This window comes from Neomonachus schauinslandi, chromosome X (assembly GCF_002201575.2).
Source record: "Neomonachus schauinslandi chromosome X, ASM220157v2, whole genome shotgun sequence".
NCBI classification, from domain to species: domain Eukaryota; kingdom Metazoa; phylum Chordata; class Mammalia; order Carnivora; family Phocidae; genus Neomonachus; species Neomonachus schauinslandi.
In genome coordinates, this window is record NC_058419.1 from 39,219,867 (window position 1) to 39,245,166 (window position 25,300).

At 35.5% G+C, this 25,300-nt stretch overlaps 2 protein-coding genes across 3 annotated transcripts in view; one reads left to right on the forward strand and one right to left on the reverse strand.

Annotated features, from left to right (window-relative positions):
• The window catches only part of COL4A5 (collagen type IV alpha 5 chain), a 231,544-nt gene that overhangs the window by 199,107 nt on the left and 7,137 nt on the right, over positions 1–25,300 (reverse strand). The gene's annotated exons all lie outside the window — the stretch shown is intronic.
• Positions 19,986–20,504, forward strand: LOC110570533 (40S ribosomal protein S10-like). Its single transcript, XM_044911840.1, has one exon. It carries the CDS (start codon positions 20,007–20,009, stop codon positions 20,502–20,504), a length of 498 nt encoding a protein of 165 aa, XP_044767775.1. The 5' UTR covers positions 19,986–20,006.

Sequence of the window (25,300 nt, forward strand, 5' to 3'; positions counted from 1 at the left end):
CAAATAGCTGATTTCTCATCAAAAACCATGGTGGCCAAAAGGCAGTGGAATGACATATTTAAGTACCAAAAGTAAAAGAACACTGAAAATCAAGAATTCCCTATCTAGCAAAAACCATCCTTCAAAAATGGAGCTAAAATTAAGACATGCTTAGATAAATAAAACCTGAGGGTGTTCATTACCAATAGAACTGCCATACAAGAAATGCTAAAGGTTCATGGAACACTACATCAGAAACTAATGATGTAATGTATGGTGATTAACATAATTTAAAAAAAAGAAATGCTAAAGGAATTTCTTCAAGCTGAAATGAAAGGACACAAGACAGTAACTTAGAACTTTATGAAGAAATAAAGATTTCTGGTAAAGGTAGCTATAGAGGTAAATACAAAAGCCAGTATGTTATATTTTCAGTTTGTAACTCCTCTTTTTATTTCCTATATAATTTAAAAACCAAATGCATAAAAAGGTAATTATAAATATATGTTACAGGGCACACAATGTATTACAGATGTAACCTGTAAGAAGAACAATATGGTATCAATTCAAATCAGACTGTTATAAATTTAGTCAATTAATTTTATTTTATTATATTTTTAAAGAATTTATTTGAGAGAGAAATAGCAAGAGATAGAGCATGAGCAGGGGAGAGAGGGAGAAGCAGGCTCTCCACTGAGCAAGGAGCCCAATGCAGGGTTCGATCCCAGGACCCTGGGATCATGACCTGAGCTGAAGGCAGACACTTAACCAACTGAGCCACCCAGGCGACCCAGTACATTAATTTTAATCCCCAGGGTAACTACTAAGAAAATATGTAAAAGGAATAAATAAAAGGAAATGAAAAGAGAATAAAAATGGTACAATACAAAAAAATCTATTAAACACAAAAGAAATGAATGGAGAAAATGAAAGGCAAAAAGGGTGTAAGGACATACAGAAAACAAATAGCAAAACAGCAATAGTAAATCCCTTTTATAAGTAACTACTTAAAATGTAAATGGATTAAACTCTCCAATCAAAAGGTAGAGATTGGCAGAATGGATTCAAAGTTAAAAAAAGAAAAAAGATATTCCATGCAAATAATGACCAAAAGAGAGCTAGAGTGGCTGGCTATAATATCAGACAAACTAGACTTTAAGCCAAAATCTGTTACAAGACACAAAGAATGACATTATCTTGTACATATTTTTTAAGTTAATGCATCAATAATTTATAACAATTATAAATATACATACCAAACAAAAGAGCCCCTAATATATGAAGCAAATATTGACAAGCTTAAAGACAGAATTAGATAGCTGTACAATAATAGTTGGAGACTTCAATAACCAAGTTTCAAAAATGGACAAGACATCTAGACAGAAGATTAATAAGAAAATAGAGGTGTTGAACAATACCTTAAACCTAGGCCTAAAAGACAAATATAGGACACTTCACTCTAGAGCAGAATACACATTCTTCTCAAGTGCACATGGAACATTCTTCAAGATAGAACCTATACAGGCCACAAAACCAACCTCAATAAATAAACAAATACTGAAATCCTACAAAGTATATTCTCCAACCACAATGGAATGAAGCTAGATTTCAATAAAAGGAGAAAAACTGGACATGAAAATCAAACAATGCACTCTTCTTTTTTTAAAAAAAAAGATTTTATTTATTTGACAGAGAGAGACACAGCAAGAAAGGAAACACAAGCAGGGCGAATGGGAGAGAGAGAAGCAGGCTTCCCGCAGAGCAGGGAGCCCTGATGCAGGCCTCGATCCCAGGACCCTGGGACCACGACCCAAGCCGAAGGCAGACGCTTAACAACTGAGCCACCCAGGCGCCCCTCAAACAATGCACTCTTAAACAATAAAAGGTCAAAGAAAAAAATCACAAAGGAAATTAGAAAACACTCAGAGAAGAATGAATATGAAAACACAACATACCACAATTTAGGGGATGCAGTAAAGGGAGTGGTGACAGGGAAATTTATAGCAGTAAATGCCTACATTAAAAAGGAAGATCTTAATCAATCAGTAACCTACTTCTGCACCTTAGAAAAACCAGAAAAGAAGAGCAAACTAAATGCAAAGCTAGCAGAAGGAAGTAAATTCTAAAAATCAGAGTGGAGATAAGTAATACAGAGAATAGAAAAACAATGGAGAAAATCAATGAAACCAAAACTGGTTCTTTGGAAAGATCAACAAAATCAAAAATTAGAGAAGATGTAAATAACTGAAATAAATAATGAAAGATGTAACATTATTACCAACCTTATAGAAATAAAAAGGATTATAAGAGAATACTATAAATACTTATACACTCAAAAAATTAGCCAACTTAGATGAAATGAACAAATTCTTAAAAACACAGACTATCAAAACTAATTCAAGAAGAAACAGAGATGGAACTAGAGAGTACTATCCTAAGCAAAGTAAGTCAGAGAAAGAAAAATACTATGTGATTTCACTCTTACGTGGAATTTAAGAAACAAAACAAGCGAACATGGGGGGAAAGAAAAGAGAGAGAGGCAAATGAGGAAACAGGCTCTTAACTATAGAAAACAAACTGATGGTCACCAGAGGGGAGGTGGGTGAGTGGATGGGTTAAATAGGAGATGGGGATTAAGAAGTATACTTGTTATAATGAGCACCAGGTATTGTACAGAAGTGTTGAATCACTATATTGTATATCTGAAACTAATATTACACTGTTTGCTAACTAGCTGGAATTTAAATAAAAACTTAAAAAACTAGTTGAATGGATAAAGAAGATGTGGTATATAGAATAAAATATTATCAGCCATAAAAAAGAATGAGATCTTGCCATTTGTGCCACTGTGTATGGACCTAGAGGATATTATGCTAAGTGAAATAAGTCAGAGAAAGACAAATACCATATGATTTCACTCATATGTGGAATCTAAAAAACAAAACAAGTGATCAAATAAAAGCACAAACAGACTCTTAAATACAGAGAACAAGCTAGCAGTTGCTAAAGGGGAGGTGGGGGGGATGGGCAAAATAGATAAAGGGGATTTAAATATACAAACTTACAGTTATACATAAATCTCAGAGATGAAAATAAGCATAAGGAATATAGTCAATAATACTGTAATAATGTATGGTGACAGACGGTGACCACACTTACAGTGGTGAGCACTGAATAATGTATAGAATTGTCAAATCACTATGTTGTACACCTGAAACTAAGATAACATCTTATGTGAATTATATTTCATAATTAAATAAAATAAAAAGAAAAGAAATAGAGAATCTGAACAAGCTATAACAAGTAAAGACATTGAATCAGTAATAAAAAAACTCACAACAAAGTAAAGTCCACAATCAGATAGCTTCACTGGAGAATTCTACCAAATACTTAAAGAAAACTTAACACCAATTCTTCTCAAACTCTTCCAAAAGTAGAAGAGGAGGTAATACAACCTAACTCATTCTATGAAGGCAATATTATCCTGATAACCAAAGCCAGACAAAGACACTAAAGAAAATTACAGACCAATACTCCCTACAAAAAACAGATGCAAAAAATCTCAACAAACTACTAGCAAACTGAATCTAATAGAACACAAAAAGGGTTATACGCCATGACCTGGTGAAATTTATCCCAGAAATGCAAGAGTGGTTCAACATAAGAAAATTAATTGATATAATAGGCCACATTAACAAAACAAAGAGAAAAAACCACATTAACAGAACAAGGAGAAAAAACCAAGTGATCATCTTAATTGATACAGAAAATACATATGACAAAGTCCAACACCCTTTCATGATAAATGCACTCAGAAATTAGGACTAGACGAAAACTTTCTTAACATGATAAAAAGTACTTATGAAAAACTCACAACTATCTCAATACTCAATGGTGAAAGATTGAAAGTTTTTCCTCCAAGATCAGATGTAAGACAAGAATGCTTGCTTTCATCATTTCTATTCAACATGGTACCAGAAGCCTTTGCCAGAGTAATTGGGTAAAGAAAAGAAATAAAATATATCCAAATTTGAAAGGAAGTAAAACTATGTCTGTTTCAGATGACATGATCCTCTCTATATAGAAAGTTTTGAAGAATCTACAAATAAAATATTAGAGCTAAAAAATGAGTTCAGCAAAGTCCTAGAGTACAACATGAACACAAAAAATCAATTTTGTTTCTATATAATCATAATGAACAATCTGAAAAAGAAATTAAGAAAACAATTCAATTTGTAATACCATCCAAAAGAATAAAATATCTAGGAATAAATTTAACCAAGTAAATGAAAGACATGTACAGAGAAAACACTGATGAAGGAAATTTTAAAAGACCTAAATAGGGGTGCCTGGCTGGCAGAGTAGAGAATGGCTCAGTCGGTAGAGCATGCAACTCTTGATCTCAGGGTCATGAGTTCAAGCCCCACGTTGAGGCTAGAGTTTACTTTAAAAAAAAAAAAGGGGAGGGGCGCCTAGGTGGCTCAGTCTTAAGCTTCTGCCTCTGGCATCGAGCCCCGCCTTGGGCTCCCTACTCCACGGGAAGCTTGCTTCTTCCTCTCCCACTCCCCCTGCTTGTGCTCCTGCTCTCGTGCTCTCTCTCTGTCAAATAAATAAATAAAATTTAAAAAAAAAAAGGGGGGGGGAAAGACCTAAATAAATGGAAAGACAACTTTTGTTCCTGAATTGGAAGACTCAAAAATATTAAGATGGCAATGCCACCCAAAGCAATCTACAGATTCAGTGAAATCCTTATCAAAATCCCAACAGCCTTTTGAGCAAAAATGGAAAAGTTGATTCTCAAATTCATATGGAATTGCAAGGGGCCCCAAATAGCCAAAATAATCTAGAAAAGGAAAAGAAAGTTGGAGGACTCACACACCTCAATATCAAAAGTTACTATAAAGCTATGGTTGGTACTGGCATAAGGACAAACAAATAGCTAGTGGAATAGAATTAAGAGTCCAGAAATAAACCCATACATCTATGGTGAATTGATTTTTGGCAAGGGTACCTAGACAATCCAATGGGAAAAGAATAGTTTCTTCAACAAATAGTGCTGGGACAACTGCATATTCACATGCAAAGAAATAAAATTGGCTCTCTACCTCATGTCATTTACAAACACTAATTCAAAATGGATCAATGACCTAAATATAAAATCTAAAACTATAAAAATCTTGTAAGAAATCACAGGAATAAATCTTCATGATGCTAGATTTGACAATGGAATCTTAGATATGACACCAAAATATGAGCAACAAAAGAAAATAAATAAACAAATTGGACTTCACGAAAATTTAAAACTTCTGTGCATAACAGGATATTATTAAGAAAGTGAAAAGATGACCTCCAGAATGGGAGAAAATATTTGCAAATCATGTATCTCTTAAGTATCCAGAATATATATAGATGTCTTATAACTCAACAAGAAAAAGACAAATAGTCCAATTAAAAAATAGGCAAAGGCCTTGAATAGACATTTTTCCAAAGAAGATATACAAATAGGGAACAAGCACATGAAAAGATACTCAACATCATTAGTCATTAAGAAAATGCAAATCGGGCGCCTGGGTGGCTCAGTTGGTTAAGCGACTGCCTTCAGCTCAGGTCATGATCCCAGGGTCCTGGGATCGAGTCCCGCATCGGGCTCCCTGCTCTGCGGGGAGCCTGCTTCTCCCTCTCCCACTCCCCCTGCTTGTGTTCCCTCTCTCGCTGTGTCTCTCTCTGTCAAATAAATAAATAAAATCTTTAAAAAAAAAAAAAAAAAAGAAAATGCAAATCAAAACCATAATGAAGAAGTACTTCATTAACAAACTAAGATGGCCATAATACAATGATAATAGTAATAACAATAAAACAAAATAAAAACTGTTGGAAGGAGGTGGGGAAATTGAGATGCTCAGGCATTGCTGGTAGGAATTTAAAATGGTTCAGCCCCTGAAGAAAACAGTGTGGTGGTCCCTCAAAAAGACAGAATTACTATATGGCCCAGTAACTCTACTCCTAGGTATATACCCCAAAGTACTGAAAACAGGTACTCAAATAAGTATATATATATATGTATGTGTTCATAGCAGTGTTATTCACAATTGCTTAAAGAATGGCTCAAATGTCCATAATGGATATGGATAAACAAAATGTAGTATATTCATAACATGCAATATTATTCAACCATAAAAAGGAATGAAGTACTGCTAGATGATATGATGGGGATGAACCCCAAAAACATCATTCTAAGTAAAAGCAGCCAGACACAAAAGGTCACATAGTGTATTATTCCATTTATATGAAATATCCAGAATAGGTTAAATCCACAGAGACAGAATGCAGATTGGTGGTTTCTAGGGGCTGGGGGTGGGGATTGGAAACAGAGAGAAACTGCTTAAGTATGAGGTTCTATTTTAGAGCAATAAAACTGTTTGGATCTAGATAAAGGCAGCGGTTGCATAACATGGTGAATGTACTAAATGTAACTGAATTATTCATGTTAAATGGTTAATTTTATATTATGTGAATTTCACAATAAATTTTTTTAAAGAACTGAACCAGGATCCTATGTACTATACACAAAATAACTCTAAATGGTTCAAAAGCTAAAAGTATCAAACATATAGAAGAAAAATAGGCAAAATTGAAAACTTTCATGTAGTTAAAGGCCTCTTATACATGACACAAAAAGCAATAATGATAAAAGAAAAAACTGATAAACTAGACCTCATCAAAATTTTTAAAAATCTAATTGAAACATACTGCTAAGGGAAAGAAAATACAACCTGTAGAATGGGAAAAATACTACGTGTGTGTGAGTGTACATATGACAAAGAATTTGTATTCAGAATATAAAAATTTTCAATTTAAGAAGACAAGCAATACAATTTTTTTAAATAGGAGAAGATTACAGAAGACACTTCACGAAAGAGGATATTTGAATGGCCACTAACTACATGAACATATGCTCAGCATCAGGAAAATCAAAATAAAACAAGATAACCCCTCATATCCACTAGGATGGCTACAATTAAAAGGATCCCATACACTGCTGGTGGGAATGTAAAATAGTATAATCACTTTGACAAATATTTCAGCAGTTTCTTGTAATGTTAAATATATTATACATTCCATTCCTTTGTATCTACCCAAAAGAAATGAAAAATATGTATACAAAATGACTTGGACATAAACATTCACAGTGAAAGACAGATAGCAGATCAGTGACCTCCAGGGTACAAAGACAGGGCAAGGTTTTACTGGAAAGGGGCATAGGTGAACTTTCTGGAGTAATGAAACTATTCCATACCTTAATTATTGTGGGTGCACACACTTGTCAAAATGCAGTAATTGTACACTTAAAATGGATGCAGTTTATTGTATGTAAACTATACTTCAAAAAAAGTTGATTTAAAAAAAAATAGAAGGGAGGGGAGCCTGAATCCTGAATTGGGACTTGGACCTCTTCAGTAAGATTTCCACAGGCAACTCCCATGAGGGACGCTTCATTGAGGTCCCTGTTTGCGCCAAGGAATGCGGAGGCAAAACATTGTTGGAATAGCTAAGTTATTCACTTGTTCCCTTAAATTTACTAAATGGCATGCTGTATTTCCTGAAATATTTGAAGTATTTATTTAAATTTCCTTTGGGTAGAAAAGAACCCCTCAAATCAATTTAGGAATAATAAACTTACATATATGTAACATATATAAATATTTAGTTTCAACCCAATAAATAATTTAATAATTAAAAACCTTAAGAAGCTTCCTAGGAAATCAAAATGCTCAAAGTAGTTTTAACAGTTCTCCCCTACGGCTACAGATAAACCTGCTTTCTTGTTGACGCTTAGTTTTAATTTCTCTTTACAACTACTTCCACTTCCCCATTTTCCTGTCTTTCTTTTGGTCCTTTTCATCTCTAGTCAGACAACACTATTTAAGGAATTGTATCTGTTTTTTTAATATATCAAATATTGGTATATGCATATTTAACCGACATGTCTAGCCAATACCTTTAGAAATAAGTTCTTTTAAGTCATCTTTCCACTTTATGGTAAAGACCAAAGATGAAGAAAGATAATCAAAAAGGAAAAATACAAATTATTATGCCTAAGGAAAGGCAATTAGATTTCACTGAATTATATTACAAGAGACTACAGATCCTGTGGAAAATCACAGTTATCATTTATTTAACACTTACTATGTGGTACACATTAAGACACTTTAGGTTAATATTAGCCTAATTAGTCTAATTAGTAGGTGGAAGAGTCATGGCTTAAACTAAGTCTGATGTCAAAAACCATGCTCCACAACAAACCATTACACTACTACAGTAACTTTAGAACCAACTATTGCAGGGGCTCTGTACTGCCGTAAAAAGAGAGGAATTTGTTCTACCTACTGCAAACACCAAAATGCTAAAGCAGTCCATCATTCTAATTCCAGGCCCTTTGGTGTCCAGGATAAACTATCTCAGCATTCTCTCTCTACCCCAGTTCTGAAGTGTAACTTAACTTCCAAATCCCGCTCTTTCCACAATTTCCTGTGATAAAGTGCTACATTAAAGCAACAATGAGAAGGAGGAAAATGTACCTTCCACACCACACTTTGACTACCTGACAAAGGAATGACTAAGAAATGTGCAGAATCTTTAAAGAAGATGGATATAACATGCCTAATGGCATGCCACTCTCATTGTACCCAGCTGCATTTACCTATACCATCTTCTAGACAAAATCAGAAAATCTACATCCTCTCAGCAATAGAAACCCTAAAAGTGTATCTTCCTTCCACAACACCCTCTCTTCTGGCTAGGTTATGGAGTCAACTCTCAATCACTGAGGTTGACACAGTTTTCTTCTTTAGGGAAAATATAACTTGGAGATGGGTTTCAGAACAGCAACAGGAAATATTATTCAATATTTTCAATTAATATTGGGAAAAAGCATTAACTAGTTAAAAATGATTTTATTAAGACTTTGGAACAAATTATAGAACTTACAAGTAATTAAAAACTAAGACACTTTTTTGAAGTGTTTATTAAAGAGTTACTACATATTCTATAAATCCCGAATATTCCTAACTCAACTACAAAACACTCAGTTAAAACATAAAGATCTGCGATTCTTTTTTTTTTTTTAAAGTTAGGCGTGGAGCCCAATGCGGGGCTTGAACTTACAACCCTGAGATTAAGACCTGAGCTGATATCAAGAGTTGGATGCTCAACCAACTGAACTGCCCAGGCACCCCTGAAATTTTTTAACCAGGAATTTATATTTTAAAGATTTTTTAAAATTTATTTAACAGAGAGAGAGAGAGACAGCAAGAGAGGGAACACAAGCAGGGGGAGTGGGGGAGGGAGAAGCAGGCTTCCTGCTGAGCAGGGAGCCCGATGCAGGGCTCGGGGCTTGATCCCAGGACTCTGGGATCATGACCTGAGCCAAAGGCAGAAGCTTAACGACTGAACCACCCAGGTGCCCCAGGAATTTGTATTTTATAGCAACTTTTCTGTCAATTTATCTAAAGATTTTGGGTACATTCATAAGAACCTAAAATAAAATCATAGGTTTCATATATACATTACATATTTTGCTCCAAATATAAGTGAAAAAGTTGGATCCAACGTTCAAAATATCACTTTTTTTAGCACTGACAAGTAAAAGTGGAAGGGTGTTTGTTACTCAGTGGAGGGAAAAGATAAGGAGAATACGTGTTACACTTTACATGAAAGAGTACAAATTAAAGATGACTCCTCTTCATTGTGTTCAATGACAGAATTATTACTGGTATTAGGTTATTGTGTCAGCCTCTGGAATTTTTTACTTTAAAAAAGACCCACTGAAGTTCTATTTTAGAAAAGCAGGTAAAGGAAAACTCTAAAATTGACCTGAAATGTTTATTAAAATAATAAAATCCTGTTTTAGTTTCTTTCATTAATTCACCTGTAATTTTTTTCTTTTAATAATGATGGCATGAAAATAGTTAACTGTAAAATACGTTGTTAAATTGTTTAAATCCAAAAAAAGTTGAAATATACAGTTGTAAACTAATATTCAATATTTTTTAACATTTTTATTGCAAAAGTAAATATTTACTATAGATAAATGAGGAAATACAAATAAGAAAAAAACCCTATAATTTCACTATCATCCTCTTAAGTCTTTTTTTCTCCATTTAATTTTGAATAAACATTTACCATGGAGATGAAATGTTAGGACCTCAAGTATTCTATCCAAAATGAACCAAGTTAATGTCCCTATGAGTACACATTTTCATTAATTGTGATTTAAAGAGACTCTATGGGGCGCCTGGGTGGCTCAGTTGGTTAGGCGACTGCCTTCGGCTCAGGTCATGATCCTGGAGTCCCGGGATCGAGTCCCGCATCGGGCTCCCGGCTCGGCGGGGAGCCTGCTTCTCCCTCTGACCCTATCCCCTCTCATGCTGTTTCTCTCTCTCTCTCTCCCTCTCAAATAAATAAGTAAATAAAATCTTTATTAAAAAAAAAAAATAAAGAGACTCTATGTCTATACTCTTGTTTTCTATAACAATTTACATTTCTACTAATGCTTAAACCCAATAAAAATCTTTACAGAATTTTTAAATACCATGAAGTAAGAATACCGATGAAAAACTAGACATGTAAGAAAAACTAAGAAAAAGATTATCATCTGAAATAATTTAATCCCTTTTGCCTCTTGAATATTTTCAGCTTTGTTCGGATTAAATTAGGACCTGATTTTAAAACGAAGCCTGGGGATGCTAAGTGAAATAAGTCAGACAAAGACAAATACTATATGATTTCACTTATATCTGTTATCTATAAAACAAAACAAACAAATAAACAAACAAAAAGCGAATCAGACCTATAAATACAGAGAACAAACTGATGGTTGCTAGGGGAGAAGCGGGTGGGGGATGGACAAAATGTGTGAAAGGGAGTGGGAGATACAGGCTTCTAGTTGTGGAATGAAGAAGTCATGGGAATAAAAGGTATAGTATAGGGAATATAGTCAATGGTGTTGCAATAGCGTTGCATGGTAACAGATGGTAGCTACACTTGTGAGAAAAGCATAACCATAAGAGTTGTTGAACCACTATTTTGTATACCTGAAACAAATGTTAACATTGTATGTCAACTACACTCAAATAAAAACAAACAAAGGCTGGGTAAATAAGGTTTACAATGCCTCCTGAAAATCAGAAAGACCTGATTTTGAACTCACCTTTGTTTTCTGGCATATTGACAAATTCAAATTATAATGATTTAACCATCTGGAGAAAAAAATATTTCCCATTCCCTATCTGTGTATCATGGAGTGGAAGGAATAAAATGAGAATATAGGCGTGAAAATCTACTAGGAAACAGATACGTTTATAAGCCCATGTTTTTAATATAAGGGTTGTCAATCTGCAAATTCAAATGTGTCAGTCAAACTAGTCAGGAAAACAAATCCAAGCCCCTGAAGACAAACCTCTTTTCCAGCCTCTAAGAAAGGTGACCTTTTTCAGTTTAGTCTCATTTGTTATTTTACAACATTAGTCTGTGGTTTTTTCCATTATACAGTATACACAATTGAAGGCATGAAGGCAGTGATAAGGTCTAATAAGCTTGTGACATAACAAAAAGAAGTCTTTATTGCAACTGTGGAGAAAAATGAAATGCCCAAATAGGCTGTAAAAGATAAGCAAGCAAACAGAACTGAGAGAGGTGACAACAAAAAATGAATTTATCCACTGTTAACCAAATTACTATAAACTGAGTATACTCACTCTGAAGTAAAATCATCTTTAAAAATTAAAAACCCAGGAACTGACCATAAGAACTGGAAAAGAAAAGCTGTTATTTTTCTTCTTCCAAAATATATCTAGTATCTCCAGGGAGCAAGGGGAATGGGAGATGGGGAAATCCACAACCTGTGGAGGTAAATTTTGCCAGACAGTGGAAACTTTCAACATACCACAGGTGAAGAAAATGTATAGCTTATTTTACAAATCACAACATTAAGAATTGACTCTTTCATTTTGAAAGAAAACAATGAAAATTAACATGACCTCAAAGCTAGGGTAAATTGGCTCATTAATAGCCAGCTAGGAAAACTACTCAGAAGGGATACTAAAGCTTAATAAATGCTTCACATTTCAAAAGGCTTCCTGAAACCAAATTAACTCAAAATGGGTAAGGCCATTGTTCAAGCATTTCTCCTACAAAGTCAAAATGAAGGAAGGTAGAAAAAGAGTCTTCCTCATTTCAAAATAAATGTATTCTTTAAATATTTTTATGAATGACCAAATCTAAGACCTATTATAGCTGAATTCTTTGTTTCCTACAACATTATCAAAGAGAAATAAGACCGTTAAATGAATAGAAAATAAAACTACCGTAATGATCCCAGTTTCTCTTCCCTTAAACTTCACAGGCAAGATCAGAAATATCTCTATCCTATGATTAAAGGGATATTATGAGTATGAGAAAATTAATTAATCCTAAACACTAAACACTAATCCTAAACACTGAACAATACATGAAAGGCTTTCTGCCAGATGATGTGAAGTATAGAAGAAGTAGAAAACGATCACTGCTTTTGAGGTAACTCTTATATTATAGATTTAGGTAGTTATATGGATGGATAGATAGATATGTAGGTAGAGACATAGGTATATAGATGGCAATATCTAGTTTTAGAAGTCTTCGGAAAGGAGATAATCTGAAATACAAATAATTTTGTTCAAAAGTGTTGACAGCAGTGTTATCAAAAAATAAAAGCAAGCTATGTTGGATCAGTTGTTACTGGACTTGCCCTCTTGCCATAAACTACCAGAAAACTGCAAAATATGTGAAATAAATATTTTCAGACATTGGGAAAAGTTAGCAAAGACTGTGGTCTCAACACTTATTTTAAACATTCTCCTGAAGGCCCTAACAATAATATAAAGGGGAAAAAAGAGTGCATAGTAGAATAAAAGAAGTAATCTATCTTAATTCACAAAAGACATAATGACATTTGCAGATAATTCTAAGCAATCCATAAAAGAGCTACCAGAAATAGTAAAATAATTTAGTAAGATCACAGCACACAAGTCAATAAAAACATCAATTGTACTTCTATATACTAACAACAAACAACTGAAAACAGAAAATAAAATACAATACCGTTAATAATACTGTTCAAACACATGAATACTTAGGGATGAATTTAACGAAGTATGTGTAAGACCCACACACTGAAAAGTAAAAAACATTAGTGAGAGAAATTAAAGAAGACCTTAATAAACAAATATATATCATGTTCATTCATCAGAATACTGAATACTATTAAGACATCAAATTTCCCCCCAAATGATTTGTAGATTAAACATAATCCCATTCAAAATTCCAGGAGTTTTATTTGTATGAGTTGAAAAGCTAATTATAAAAGTTATATAGAAATGCGAAAGAAGATTAGGAGGAGAAGGATGAGAGAAGGAGGAAGAGGAAGAGAAGAAGGAGGAGAAGGAAGTGAACCAAAAATTTGAAAAAGAACAGATTTGGAGAATTTGCACTACCTGATTTAAATCCTTATTATAAAACTACAGTAATGAAGACAGTGTGATATTAGCTTAAGAATATACATATAGGTCGATAGAACAGATCAGAGTCCAAAAATAGACCCACACATACATGGTTAGTAGATTTTCAACAAAGGTACCAAGGTAAGTCAATGGGGGAAGGGATCATCTTTTCAATAAATGGTGCTAGAACTAGTTAAACAAATGGGAAAAAAACTGAACCAGTATTCTTACCAAATACCATATACAAAATAACTAAATGAGTCAGGTACCAAGGTAATTCAATAGGAGAAAGGATCATCTTTTCAATAAATGGTGCTAGAACTAGTTAAACAAATGGGAAAAAAACTGAACCAGTATTCTTAACAAATACCATACATAAAATAACTAAATGAGTCAAAAGCTAAAACTATAAAAGCAACTTTTAGAAGCAAACGTGAGAGAAAATCCTGATGAGTTTGGGGGTACTCAAAGATCTCTTATAAAGGACACAGAAAGCCATAACCATAAAAAGGTGATAAACTGGACTGTGCCAAAATTAAACGTTTACTCTCTGAAAATACCAGTTACAAAATTGAAAAGGCAAGCTACCAAATGGGAGAACATATCCACAAAACATGTATGTATTAGATTAGACAAGATGTTGTATCCAGAATATATAAAGAGCTCTTACTACTCACCTATAAGAAAACAAAAAAGAAATGGCCTACTAAAGCACACAACATAGATGAATTGCAAATGTATAATGTTAATGAGAAAAAAACTAGACTCAAAAGGTTACATACTGGATGATTCAATCTATATGACATTATGAAAAAAGGTAAAATCACAGGAAAAGAAAATAGATGAGTGATTGCCAGGAACTGTGGGTAGGTTGGGGGAGGGGGCTCATTATAAAGGGGCAGCATGAGGACATATTTTGAGGTGATGGAACTGCTCTGAATCTTGATTATGACAGTGGTTACAAGATTGTATGCTTTTATCAAAACTCATAGAATAGTAAACCAAAGACAGTAAATTTTACTAAATATAAATAAAAAGAGAACTATATGAAAACTACCAGGTGATTGCAATACTCAAGATACCAAAATGGTTAAAATAACTACAAATGCAGGAAACAGTGAGGAACAACTAGACCTTTCATACATTGGTGGAATGTACAATGGTACAACCACTTTGGAAAACAGGTTTTACTTTTCTTGTAAAGTTAAAAATAGACTTAGGATACAACCCAGCAATTCCATTACTTGATTATTTATCCAAGAAAATGAAAGCACATGTCCACACAAACACCTGTTGCAACGTTCATAGCAGAGGAAGTGGGGTAAAATTTGAAGACACTTTTCTCCATTCTGACTCAGTACCCAGTACTTTTCCACTCCTATTTTTTCTCTTCTTCTGCCCCTGGGCCCCTAGGTCCATAAAACTGTGAGAGCTTTTTCTTTGAAGCTTCTTCATCAGTGAGATGAAGTAAGCAATTAAAGACTTGACTCTAATTTTCATTTTGGCTTGTTTTAGTTGGCTACTCAGACTTAAGAGCTCAGCTGAGCTCTGGACAGTATGATCATTTAAATTGGTGCAAATTTTTTCTTGATGAAATTTAACATTATTTTTTTTAATCTCAGGAAATAGGAATGGAAAAGGACCTCCTCAATCTGTAATGATGAAAAACTTAAAGCTAAAATAAGGGTGAAATACTGAATATCCTCCCCAAAAGATAGAGTGCAAAAATGGATATCTCCTCTTAGCACTTCTATTAAACTTGTACTGGAGGTCCTAGTCAGTCCAATAAGGCAGCCAGCACAAAAAGGCATAGGAATTGAAAAGGAAAAAGTGTAACTCTCTTTACTTGCCGATGTATAATTATGTACATGGAAAATACAAAGTAACTACTAGAACTAATAAATAAATTTAACAACACTGTTCTATAACTTGATTATAGATTACACTTACACTATTGTATGGGTCTATCAAAACTCACAGAACTGTGCAAAAATCAAACACTAGAAAAGAAAAAAGAAAAAATGAGTAATATCTTAGGATAAAAAGTTCAATATAAAAGTGAATCATATGTCTGTATCTTAGCAACAAGCAACTGAAAGTACAATTTTTAAGTAAGAGCATTTACTATAAAAACAATCATATGCATGGGAAGAAAGTGAGCAAATGCTGTGCATGACTCTATGATGACCCAGTTAAAGAACATCTAAATTAATCAAGAGATGTACTGTGTTTATGGATTGGAAAAATCAATAATTTTAAGATTTAAATCTTCCTATATTAATCCACAGAATTGTTGCTATCCCTATCAAAAATTCAAAAGTTTTTTTAGTAGGAATTGAGAAGATGAATCTGAAATTTATATGGAATTAAGAAACAAAACAGATGAACGGGGGAAAAAAAGAGAGAGAGGCAAACCATAAAACAGACTCAACTATAGAGAACAAACTAGGGTTGCTGGACAGGAGGTGGGTGGGGGGATGGGTTAAATGGGTGATGAGTATTAAGGAGGGCACTTGTGATGAGCACTGGCTGTTGATTCCAAAACCAAAGACCCCACCAAAAAGGAGAATTACAGACCAATATCCCTGATGAACATGGATGCAAAATTCTCACCAAGATACTAGCCAATAGGATCCAACAGTACATTAAAAGGATTATTCACCATGACCAAGTGGGATTTATTCCTGGGCTGCAAGCGTGGTTCAACATTTGCAAATGAATCAATGGGATACACTACATTAATAAAAGAAAGGACCAGAACCATATGATCCACTCAATTGATGCAGAAAAAGCATTTGACAAAATACAGCATCCTTTCTTGGTTAAAACTCTCCACAGTGTAGGGATAGAGACAACATGCCTCAATATCATAAAAGCCATCTACGAAAAGCCCATAGCGAATATCATTCTCAATGGGGAAAAACTGAGAGCTTCTCCCCGAAGGTCAGGAACATGACAGGGATGCCCACCCTCAACACTGTTGGTCAACATAGTACTAGAAATCCTAGCCTCAGCAAACAGACAACAAAAAGAAATAAAAGGCATTCAAATTGGCAAAGAAGAAGTCAAACTCCCACTCTTCACAGATGACATGATACTGTATGTGGAAAACCCAAAAGACTCCACCCCAAAATTGCCAGAACTCATACAGGAGTTCGGCAACATGGCAAGATATAAAGTCAATGCACAGAAATCAGCTGCACTTCTATACACTAACAATGAGACAGAAGAAAGAGAAATTAAGGAATCTATCCCATTTATAATTGCATCAAAAACCGTAAGATACCTAGGAATAAATCTAACCAAAGAGGCAAAGAATCTATACTCAGAAAACTACAGAATACTTACGAAAGAAATTGAGGAAGACACAAAGAAATGGAAAAACGTTCCATGCTCATGGATTGGAAGAACAAATATTGTGAAAATGTCTATGGTACCCAGAACAATCTACACATTCAATGGAATCCCTATCAAAATACCATCGACATTTTCCACAGAGCTGGAACAAACAATCCTAAAATGTGTATGGAACCAGAAAAGACCCCGAATAGCCAGAGGAATGTTGAAAAAGAAAAGCAAAGCTGGTGGCATCACAATTCTGGACTTCCAGCTCTATTACAAAGCTGTCATCATCAAGACAGTATGGTACTGGCACAAAAACAGGGACACATAGATCAATGGAACAGAAGAGAGAACCCAGAAATGGACCCCCAACTCTATGGTCAATTAATCTTCGACAAAGCAGGAAAGAGTATCCAATGGAAAAAGGACAGTCTCTTCAATAAACAGTGCTGGGAAAATTGGACAGCCACATGTACAAGAATTAAACAAGACCATTATCTTACACCATACACAGAGATAAACTCAAAATGGATGAAAGACCTCAATGTGAGACAGGAATCCATCAAAATCCTAGAGGATAACACAGGCAGCAACCTCTTCCACCTCGGCCACAGCAACTTCTTGCTAGACAGGTCTCCAAAGGCAAGGGAAACAAAAGCAAAAATGAACTGTTGGGACTTCATCAAGATAAAAAGCTTCTGCACAGCAAAGGAAACAGTCAACAAAACTAAAAGCAACCTATGGAATGGGAGAAGATATTTGCAAATGACATATCAGATAAAGGGCTGGTATCTAAGCTCTATAAAGAACTTATCAAACTCAACACCCAAAATACAAATAATCCAGTCTAGAAATGGGCAGAAGACATGAACAGATATTTCTCCAAAGAAGCCATACAAATGGCCAACAGACACACGAAAAAATGATCCACATCACTCAGCATCAGGGAAATACAAATCAAAACCACAATGAGATACCACCTCACACCAGTCAGAATGGCTAAAATTAACAAGAAAGGACACAACAAATGTTGGTATGAAAGTGGAGAAAGGGGAACCCTCTTACACTGTTGGTGGGAATGCAAGCTGGTACAGCCACTCTGGAAAACAGTATGGAGATTCCTCAAGAAGTTAAAAATAGAGCTACCCTATGACCCAGCAATTGCACTACTAGGTATTTACCCCAAAGATGAATGTAGTGATCCAAAGGGGCACCTGCACCCCAATGATTATAGCAGCAATGTCCACAATAGCCAAATTGTGGAAACAGCTGAGATGTCCATCGACAGATGAATGAATAAAGATATGCTATATATACACAATGCAATATTACTCAGTCGTCAGAAAGGATGAATACTTACCATTTATATCGGCATGGATGGAACTGGAGGGTATTATGCTGAGTGAAATATGCAATCAGAGGAAGACAATTATCATATGGTTTCAGTCATATGTGGAATATGAGAAACAGGGCAGAGGATCATAGGGAAGGGAGGGAAAACTGAATGGAAAGTCATCAGAGAGGGAGACAAACCATGAGAGACTCTTAACTATAGGGAACAAACTGAGGGTTGCTGGAGGGGAGGTGGATGGGGGGATGGGGTAATTGGGTGATGGGCATTAAGGAGGGCATGTGATGTGATGAGCACTGGGTGTTATACGCAACTGATGAAATATTGAACACTACATCTGAAACTAATGATGTACTATATGTTGGCTAATTAAATCTAAATAAATTTTTAAAAAATGAGCACTGGATGTTATATGGAAGTGAGGAGTCTCTAAATTCTACTCCTGAAACTAATATTACACTATATGCTATCTAACTGGAATTTAACTAAAAACTTGAAACAGGGCGCCTGGGTGGCTCAGTTGGTTAAGCAACTGCCTTCGGCTCAGGTCATGATCCCAGGGTCCTGGGATCGAGTCCCACATCGGGCTCCCGGCTCAGCAGGAAGCCTGCTTCTCCCTCTCCCACTCCCCCTGCTTGTGTTCCTGCTCTCGCTGTCTCTGTCAAATAAATAAATAAAATCTTTAAAAAAAAAAAATAAAAAAAATAAAAATAAATAAAAATAAAAACTTGAAACAAAAAGAAATGAAACTAAAAAAAGTAATAAAAATTCAATATTAAAGATCAAAAAATAAAAATATATAAAATTTATATGGAATCAATAGCCAAGACAATAGTCAAGACAATCATGAAGAACAAATTCAAAGGAGTCACACTACAAAATTTAAAGAGTTATTATAATGGCAAAATAATGAAGACAGTAGGATATTGGCATAAGGATATATAAAAAGATCAAAAGAACAGACTAGTGAGTTCCATCCAAGACCTGTACATACACATTCAATTGATTTTCAATAAAGCCATCAAAGTAAATTAATTAAAAAAGGAGATTTTTTTGAATAGATAGTACTGGAATAACTGGTTATCTACATAGAAAAAAATCTGAAACTATAAAGAAAACATATGATAATATTATTGCAACCTTGGAGTTTAAGATTTCTTAGAGAAGACACAAAAGACACTGAAAGGTAAGGGGCATGAGGGAGCTTAATAGAAAAAGTTCTAGATCTTGACCTGCTTGGTGGTTACTGTGTATACAATTGTTAAAAAAACAATTGAGCTGGGGTGCCTGGTTGGCTCAGTCGCTTAAGCATCTGGCTTTGGCTCAGGTCATGATCCCAGGGTCCTGGGATTGAGCCCCACATCAGGCTCCCTGCTCAGCGGGAAGCTTGCTTCTCCCTCTCCCACTCTCCCTGCTTGTGTTCCTGCTCTCGCTCTCTCTCTGTCAAACAAATAAATAATATTAAAAAAAAAAATTGAGCTGTTCACCTAAGATCAGTGCATATCACTTGTTGTAAATTACACTTCAATAAAATAACTGTTAAAATGCAAACATCGGGACGCCTGGGTGGCTCAGTCGGTTAAGCGGCTGCCTTCGGCCCAGGTCATGATCCCAGGGTCCTGGGATCGAGTCCCGCATCGGGCTCCTTGCTCAGCAGGGAACCTGCTTCTCCCTCTCTCTCCCTCTGCTTGGGCTCTCTCTGTCAAATAAATAAAATCTTAAAAAAAAAAAAATGCAAACATCAGGCTGCGCATGCCCCTTCCTTTCCAGCCCCGGCCCCTGACGTAGCAGCTGCCGAGATGTTGATGCCCAAGAAGAACCGAATTGCCATTTATGAACTCCTTTTCAAGGAGGGAGTGATGGTGGTCAAGAAGGATGTCCACATGCCCAAACACCCTGAGCTGGCAGACAAGAATGTGCCCAACCTTCACGTCATGAAGGCCATGCAGTCTCTCAAATCACGACGCTACCTAAAGGAACAGTTTGCCTGGAGACATTTCTACTGGTACCTTACCAACGAGGGCTTCCAGTATCTCCATGATTACTTCCACCTGCCCCCCGAGATTGTGCCTGCCACTCTGCGCTGCAGCCGCCCTGAGACTGGCCGACCACAGCCCAAAGGTCTGGAGGGACAGCAATCTGCAAGACTCACACGAGGGGAAGCTGACACAGACACCTACAGACGAAGCGCTGTGCCTCCTGGTGCCGACAAGAAAGCTGAGGCCGGGGCTGGGTCAGCAACTGAGTTCCAGTTTAGAGGCGGATTTGGTCGTGGACATGGTCAGCCACCTCAGTAAAGCCAGAGATGTTTTGTGTTGAATAAATTTGTAGCCAGAAAAAAAATTTTAAAAAAATGCAAACATTAAAATGTTCTTAGCAGTTTTACCTATAAAAGCCACACACTGTAAACAACCCAAATGTCCATTAACAGGTAAATAGAAAAACAAAGTGTGGCATATCCATAGGATGGAATACTACATAGAAAATAATGACCTACGGATACACACCACAACATGGATAACTCTCAAATGCTGAGAGAAAGAAGACAGAACAAAGAAAGTGTACATACTGTATGATTCCATTTATATAAACTCTAGAAAATGAAACAAATGTAAGAAAGCAGATCAGTAGTTACTTGGGAGTGAAGGATGGAAGTAGGGAGGGAGGGAGGGACTATAAAGAGGTATGAAAATCTTTTCTGGTGATATATATGTTCATTATTTTTAATGTATCAATGGTTTCACAGGCATTTACATAGGTCACAACTCCTCAAATTGTATACTTTTTTTTTTTTAAAGATTTTATTTATTTATTTGACAGAGAGCAAGAGAGCACACGCAGGGGCAGCAGCAGACAGAGGGAGAGGGAAAAGCCAACTCCCCCCCGCTGAGTAGGGAGCCCGATGTGGGGCTCGATCCCAGGACCCTGGGATCATGATCCGAGCTGAAGGTAGACACCCAACCAACTGAGCCACCCAGGCGCCCCTCAAATTGTGTACTTTAAATATGTACATTTTACTGTGTGTCAATTATATCTCAAAGTTACTTAAAATTTATAAAGAGGCAGATTTGAGCTCAATAAGAATTTTCCTTCTAACAACCAGAACAATAGAATTTTACAATTAAAAGATACTTTTTGTTTATTTCTGACAAGGTAGCATACATTCCCTATTTGAGCACTTTTAGTAATAGGGCATTTCCATTATTAAATAGCTTAATTGTTATAAAATTATTGATACCAAGAGTTCCTGTAACTCATTCCATTGATTCTAGATCTTGTCTCTGATACTATTTAAATCTACCTTCCCCCAAATTCAAAATTCATTCGATTAGCTACTGAGAACCAACTATATGCAAGGACTCAGTCTATATACTGTGGTGAATACAAAGATATGTAAGACAAGGATCCTGATGTCATGGATTTTCCAATTTAGTATCTAAAAATAACTAACTCTAGCTCATTGTCCTTCTTCATCCTTGTCTCCTCTGCTGTGGTTTATACAGTGAGAATGTTTCTGACTTGGCAATTGGACTGAAGATGGTAGGAAAGATACACGAGTACAATCTAGTATCACTATTTCTATTTGGTAGTTTAATTGTGTCTACTAGGATGAATAAAATTACAAAATCATATTAACAGCTCACCAATCCTTAAACCAAAGTGGCATACTGGAAAGAGGACTAGAATAAGATTCCTGTTCTGCTTCTGCAACTAACTAGCTGCATCCTTTATTAATCATTTCACTTTCCTATAAAATGATGGAGTTGGTCTCCATAGAGATGTGGTTTTCAAACATTTTGGTCTCAAGACCCTTTTACTCCCTTAAAAATCATTGAGGATTCCAGGGCGCCTGGGTGGCTCAGTTGGTTAAGCGACTGCCTTCGGCTCAGGTCATGATCCTGGAGTCCCGGGATCGAGTCCCGCATCGGGCTCCCTGCTCAGCGGGGAGTCTGCTTCTCCCTCTGACCCTCCCCCCTCTCATGCTCTCTCTATCTCATTCTCTCTCAAATGAATAAATAAAATCTTTAAAAAAAAAAATCATTGAGGATTCCAAGAGCTTTTATTTAGGTGAGTTATATCTATCAATACATACCATATGAAATAAAACTAGTATTTAAAATAATTACTTATTCATTCATTTAAAAGTGACAATACCATTGTGCTGTATGTTAACTAAGTAAAATTTAAATAAAAAAATTTTAAGTGACAATAATGAACCCATTACATGTTAACATACATTATGAAAACTAATTACATTTTCCAAAAGTACAAAAAAAGTGTGAAGAGGAATTATCTGGATTGTTTTTATTTTATTTTATTTTTTGGCAAATCTCTTTAATGTCTGCCTTGATAGAAGACAGCTTCCTCATATCTGCTTTTGCATTCACTCTGTCGCAATATGTTGTTTTGGTTGAAATAGCTGGATCTTCATATCTGCTTCTGCATTCATTCTGTTGCAATATGTTGTTTTGGTTGAAATATATGAAGACAATCTGGCTTCATAAAGTTATATATTTGGAAAATTGAGTATTTTAATAGCCTTTTAAGAGAATTGTGGATATTTTTTGATACTATGCCAAAGCTCTATAAGTGGTAGACTCTAAGGTTAGTTGCAACACAGAATCGGAAACCTCATCAATTAACTATTTGTACTCAATTACATTAAAACTCATTGATCTATCTTGCCTCTGAATGGATCTTTTACCCATGCATGATATTGTAACATCATGCATTAGTCATTTGGAAAATATTAGTTCACTGATCTTTGCACAACTTCCAAATGTTAACACATTTCATTATACAAAATCATATACATTAATATAATTACTAATCTCATTAGAAAACACTAAGATTTGGGAAGCTGTCAAGCTCATAGTGGCAGATGCAAATTCTAATTCTAATTCTTACTTGAAAAGTTCAAATTTGTTTATTGGCAACAAACACTGCCAATAGTTTTCCTTTAAGTGATAGAGTCACTTTGCTCATTTTCGAGAAAATGCCTGCCAAATACCCAAGTCTGAAAAACCATAGTTTGTCTCAGTTGTTCTTTCAATAAAAATGTGTTCCATGCAAAGATCAGCTAGTTCAACCTACAACTCAATCAACTGCACACGTGCTTTTCCTGAAAACAATGACCTTACTTCAACATACAGAAGTGTTTTGTGTATACTTCTCATTTTGTCATACAGAACATTAAAAAATGTGCACTCAAAGGTCAAGAATTAGTAAAATTAATACTACACTGAGACCATTCTTAAGTAAAATTGGCTTTTTATCCCCTGACTATATGAAGAATACAACTACTAGGACAATTTGGTACACTGCACTAGCAGTTTACCCACCATCAGTGCAAATGCCAACACAGTGAAAAGGACAAAAAAGTCTTCATACTCTTGTTAAAATAGTCCTCATGTTCCTCCTGATAAAATCTTAGGAATCCCAGGGGTCCAGAGACCACACTTTGAAAACTACTGACCTAAAAGATTAATGTCCCTCTAGCTCTAAAATGTCCATAATTATGTAAATACTCAACATCTTTCATTTATACAACTCTAAAAAACATTAGTTTCCCTATTAAGAAATACATCTTACATTTAACAAATACATCAATTTCTTACAAATCTGTTATTCAACTAATCCTGGGGATAAGCTCATGAGGTCATGAAACAGGAACTATTTCTTCCTTCCTAAAAGAACCTTGCTTTTATTTTTTTTAAAGATTTTATTTATTTATTTGACAGAGAGAGACACAGCAAGAGAGGGAACACAAGCAGGGGGAGTGGAAGAGGGAGAAACAGGCTTCCCGCCAAGCAGGGAGCCCGATGTGGGGCTCAATCCCAGGACCCTAAGACCATGACCCAGGGCCGAAGGCAGACGCTTAATGACTGAGCCACCCAGGCGCCCCTAAGAACCTTGCTTTTATTCAGATTTTCCCACCCTCCAACTTTTGCAGGCACCAATGTGCTTTGGAAGCAGGGGTGTTATGTCACTAGTCTAACTACTTTTATGGTCCTATTTCACTTGCCAATGTACTAGTAGAAATACACACATACAAAACAATTCTAACCAATGAGATGTAAGGGGTGTTTTCAGGGTGGGGGTATGGGACACCTGATAAAGTTTTCATTGCTGATAAAAGAGGACACAAATGAACAGAGAGTTCATACTCTTCTTTTACTGGTCATTGTGGTATCTTCATGTGATCTCTGGAACTGCAGCAGCCATCCTGGTAGTATGAAGGGCACTAATCTGAAAGTAAGCTGTTAGGCAGAGTATGACAGAACAGAAAGTGGAAGGAACCTATGTCATTTATTTGGCTGAACTGATTAACCTTGGAGATACTCTACTTCAAAACTTCTTGTTAAGTGAGCTAAAATTTTCCTTTATTGTTAAGACAGCTGAATTTCTGTTTTCTACCACCTGCAACAGATAAAAACTTATCTGATATAAACAGGCACTGTTATGTCTATCTTTTATATAGGAAATGTTTTACTACATCAATTAGATTGTGAGATTATGGACAGAGAAGGGCCTCTCCCCATGAACAAAGTCCTAGAGAGCTCAAAATACAGAATACACTAAACAATTTTTCCCTAGTGTCCCACTCTTAGTACCATTTTCCTCCTCAAGTTCCAAGATCTCCTTCAATATTCCATTAGTGTCATATATACCATAAGAAAATTTGGAAGCAATTCAGCCAGTTCTCCTAACATATAGGAAGAGTGTTATTTGACTTAATTATAAGATGATGTAAATGCTAACAGAATTTCTTACAGTCTTATTTTAGTACTCACTGTCATAAAACCAATTCTATTAACCTGACTAGCACTTGCTCATAAGCGGTGCTTAAGTCTCCAAGTTAATAAGTAAATGTAATGTTTACATCAGATTCAATAAAATTTAAAAAAAATAAATTAAAAATTGAATTTAGCGAAAGCCTGTTTCCTTATAACATTTGCTTTGGTTGTCCTTGGTTAGCAAATAGCAAGGGATTTAAGGTTCCCATTTCATCAGGGTAGCAAGTACCATCACAAACTACACTTTTGGTTAAAGGCCAGCAGAAGCTGCTAATGGAACAAAGGGCAGTTGGACC

Excerpts from the sequence above, each read along its gene's own strand:
- LOC110570533 (XM_044911840.1), top strand. The coding sequence starts at position 20,007 with ATGTTGATGCCCAAGAAGAACCGAATTGCCATTTATGAACTCCTTTTC.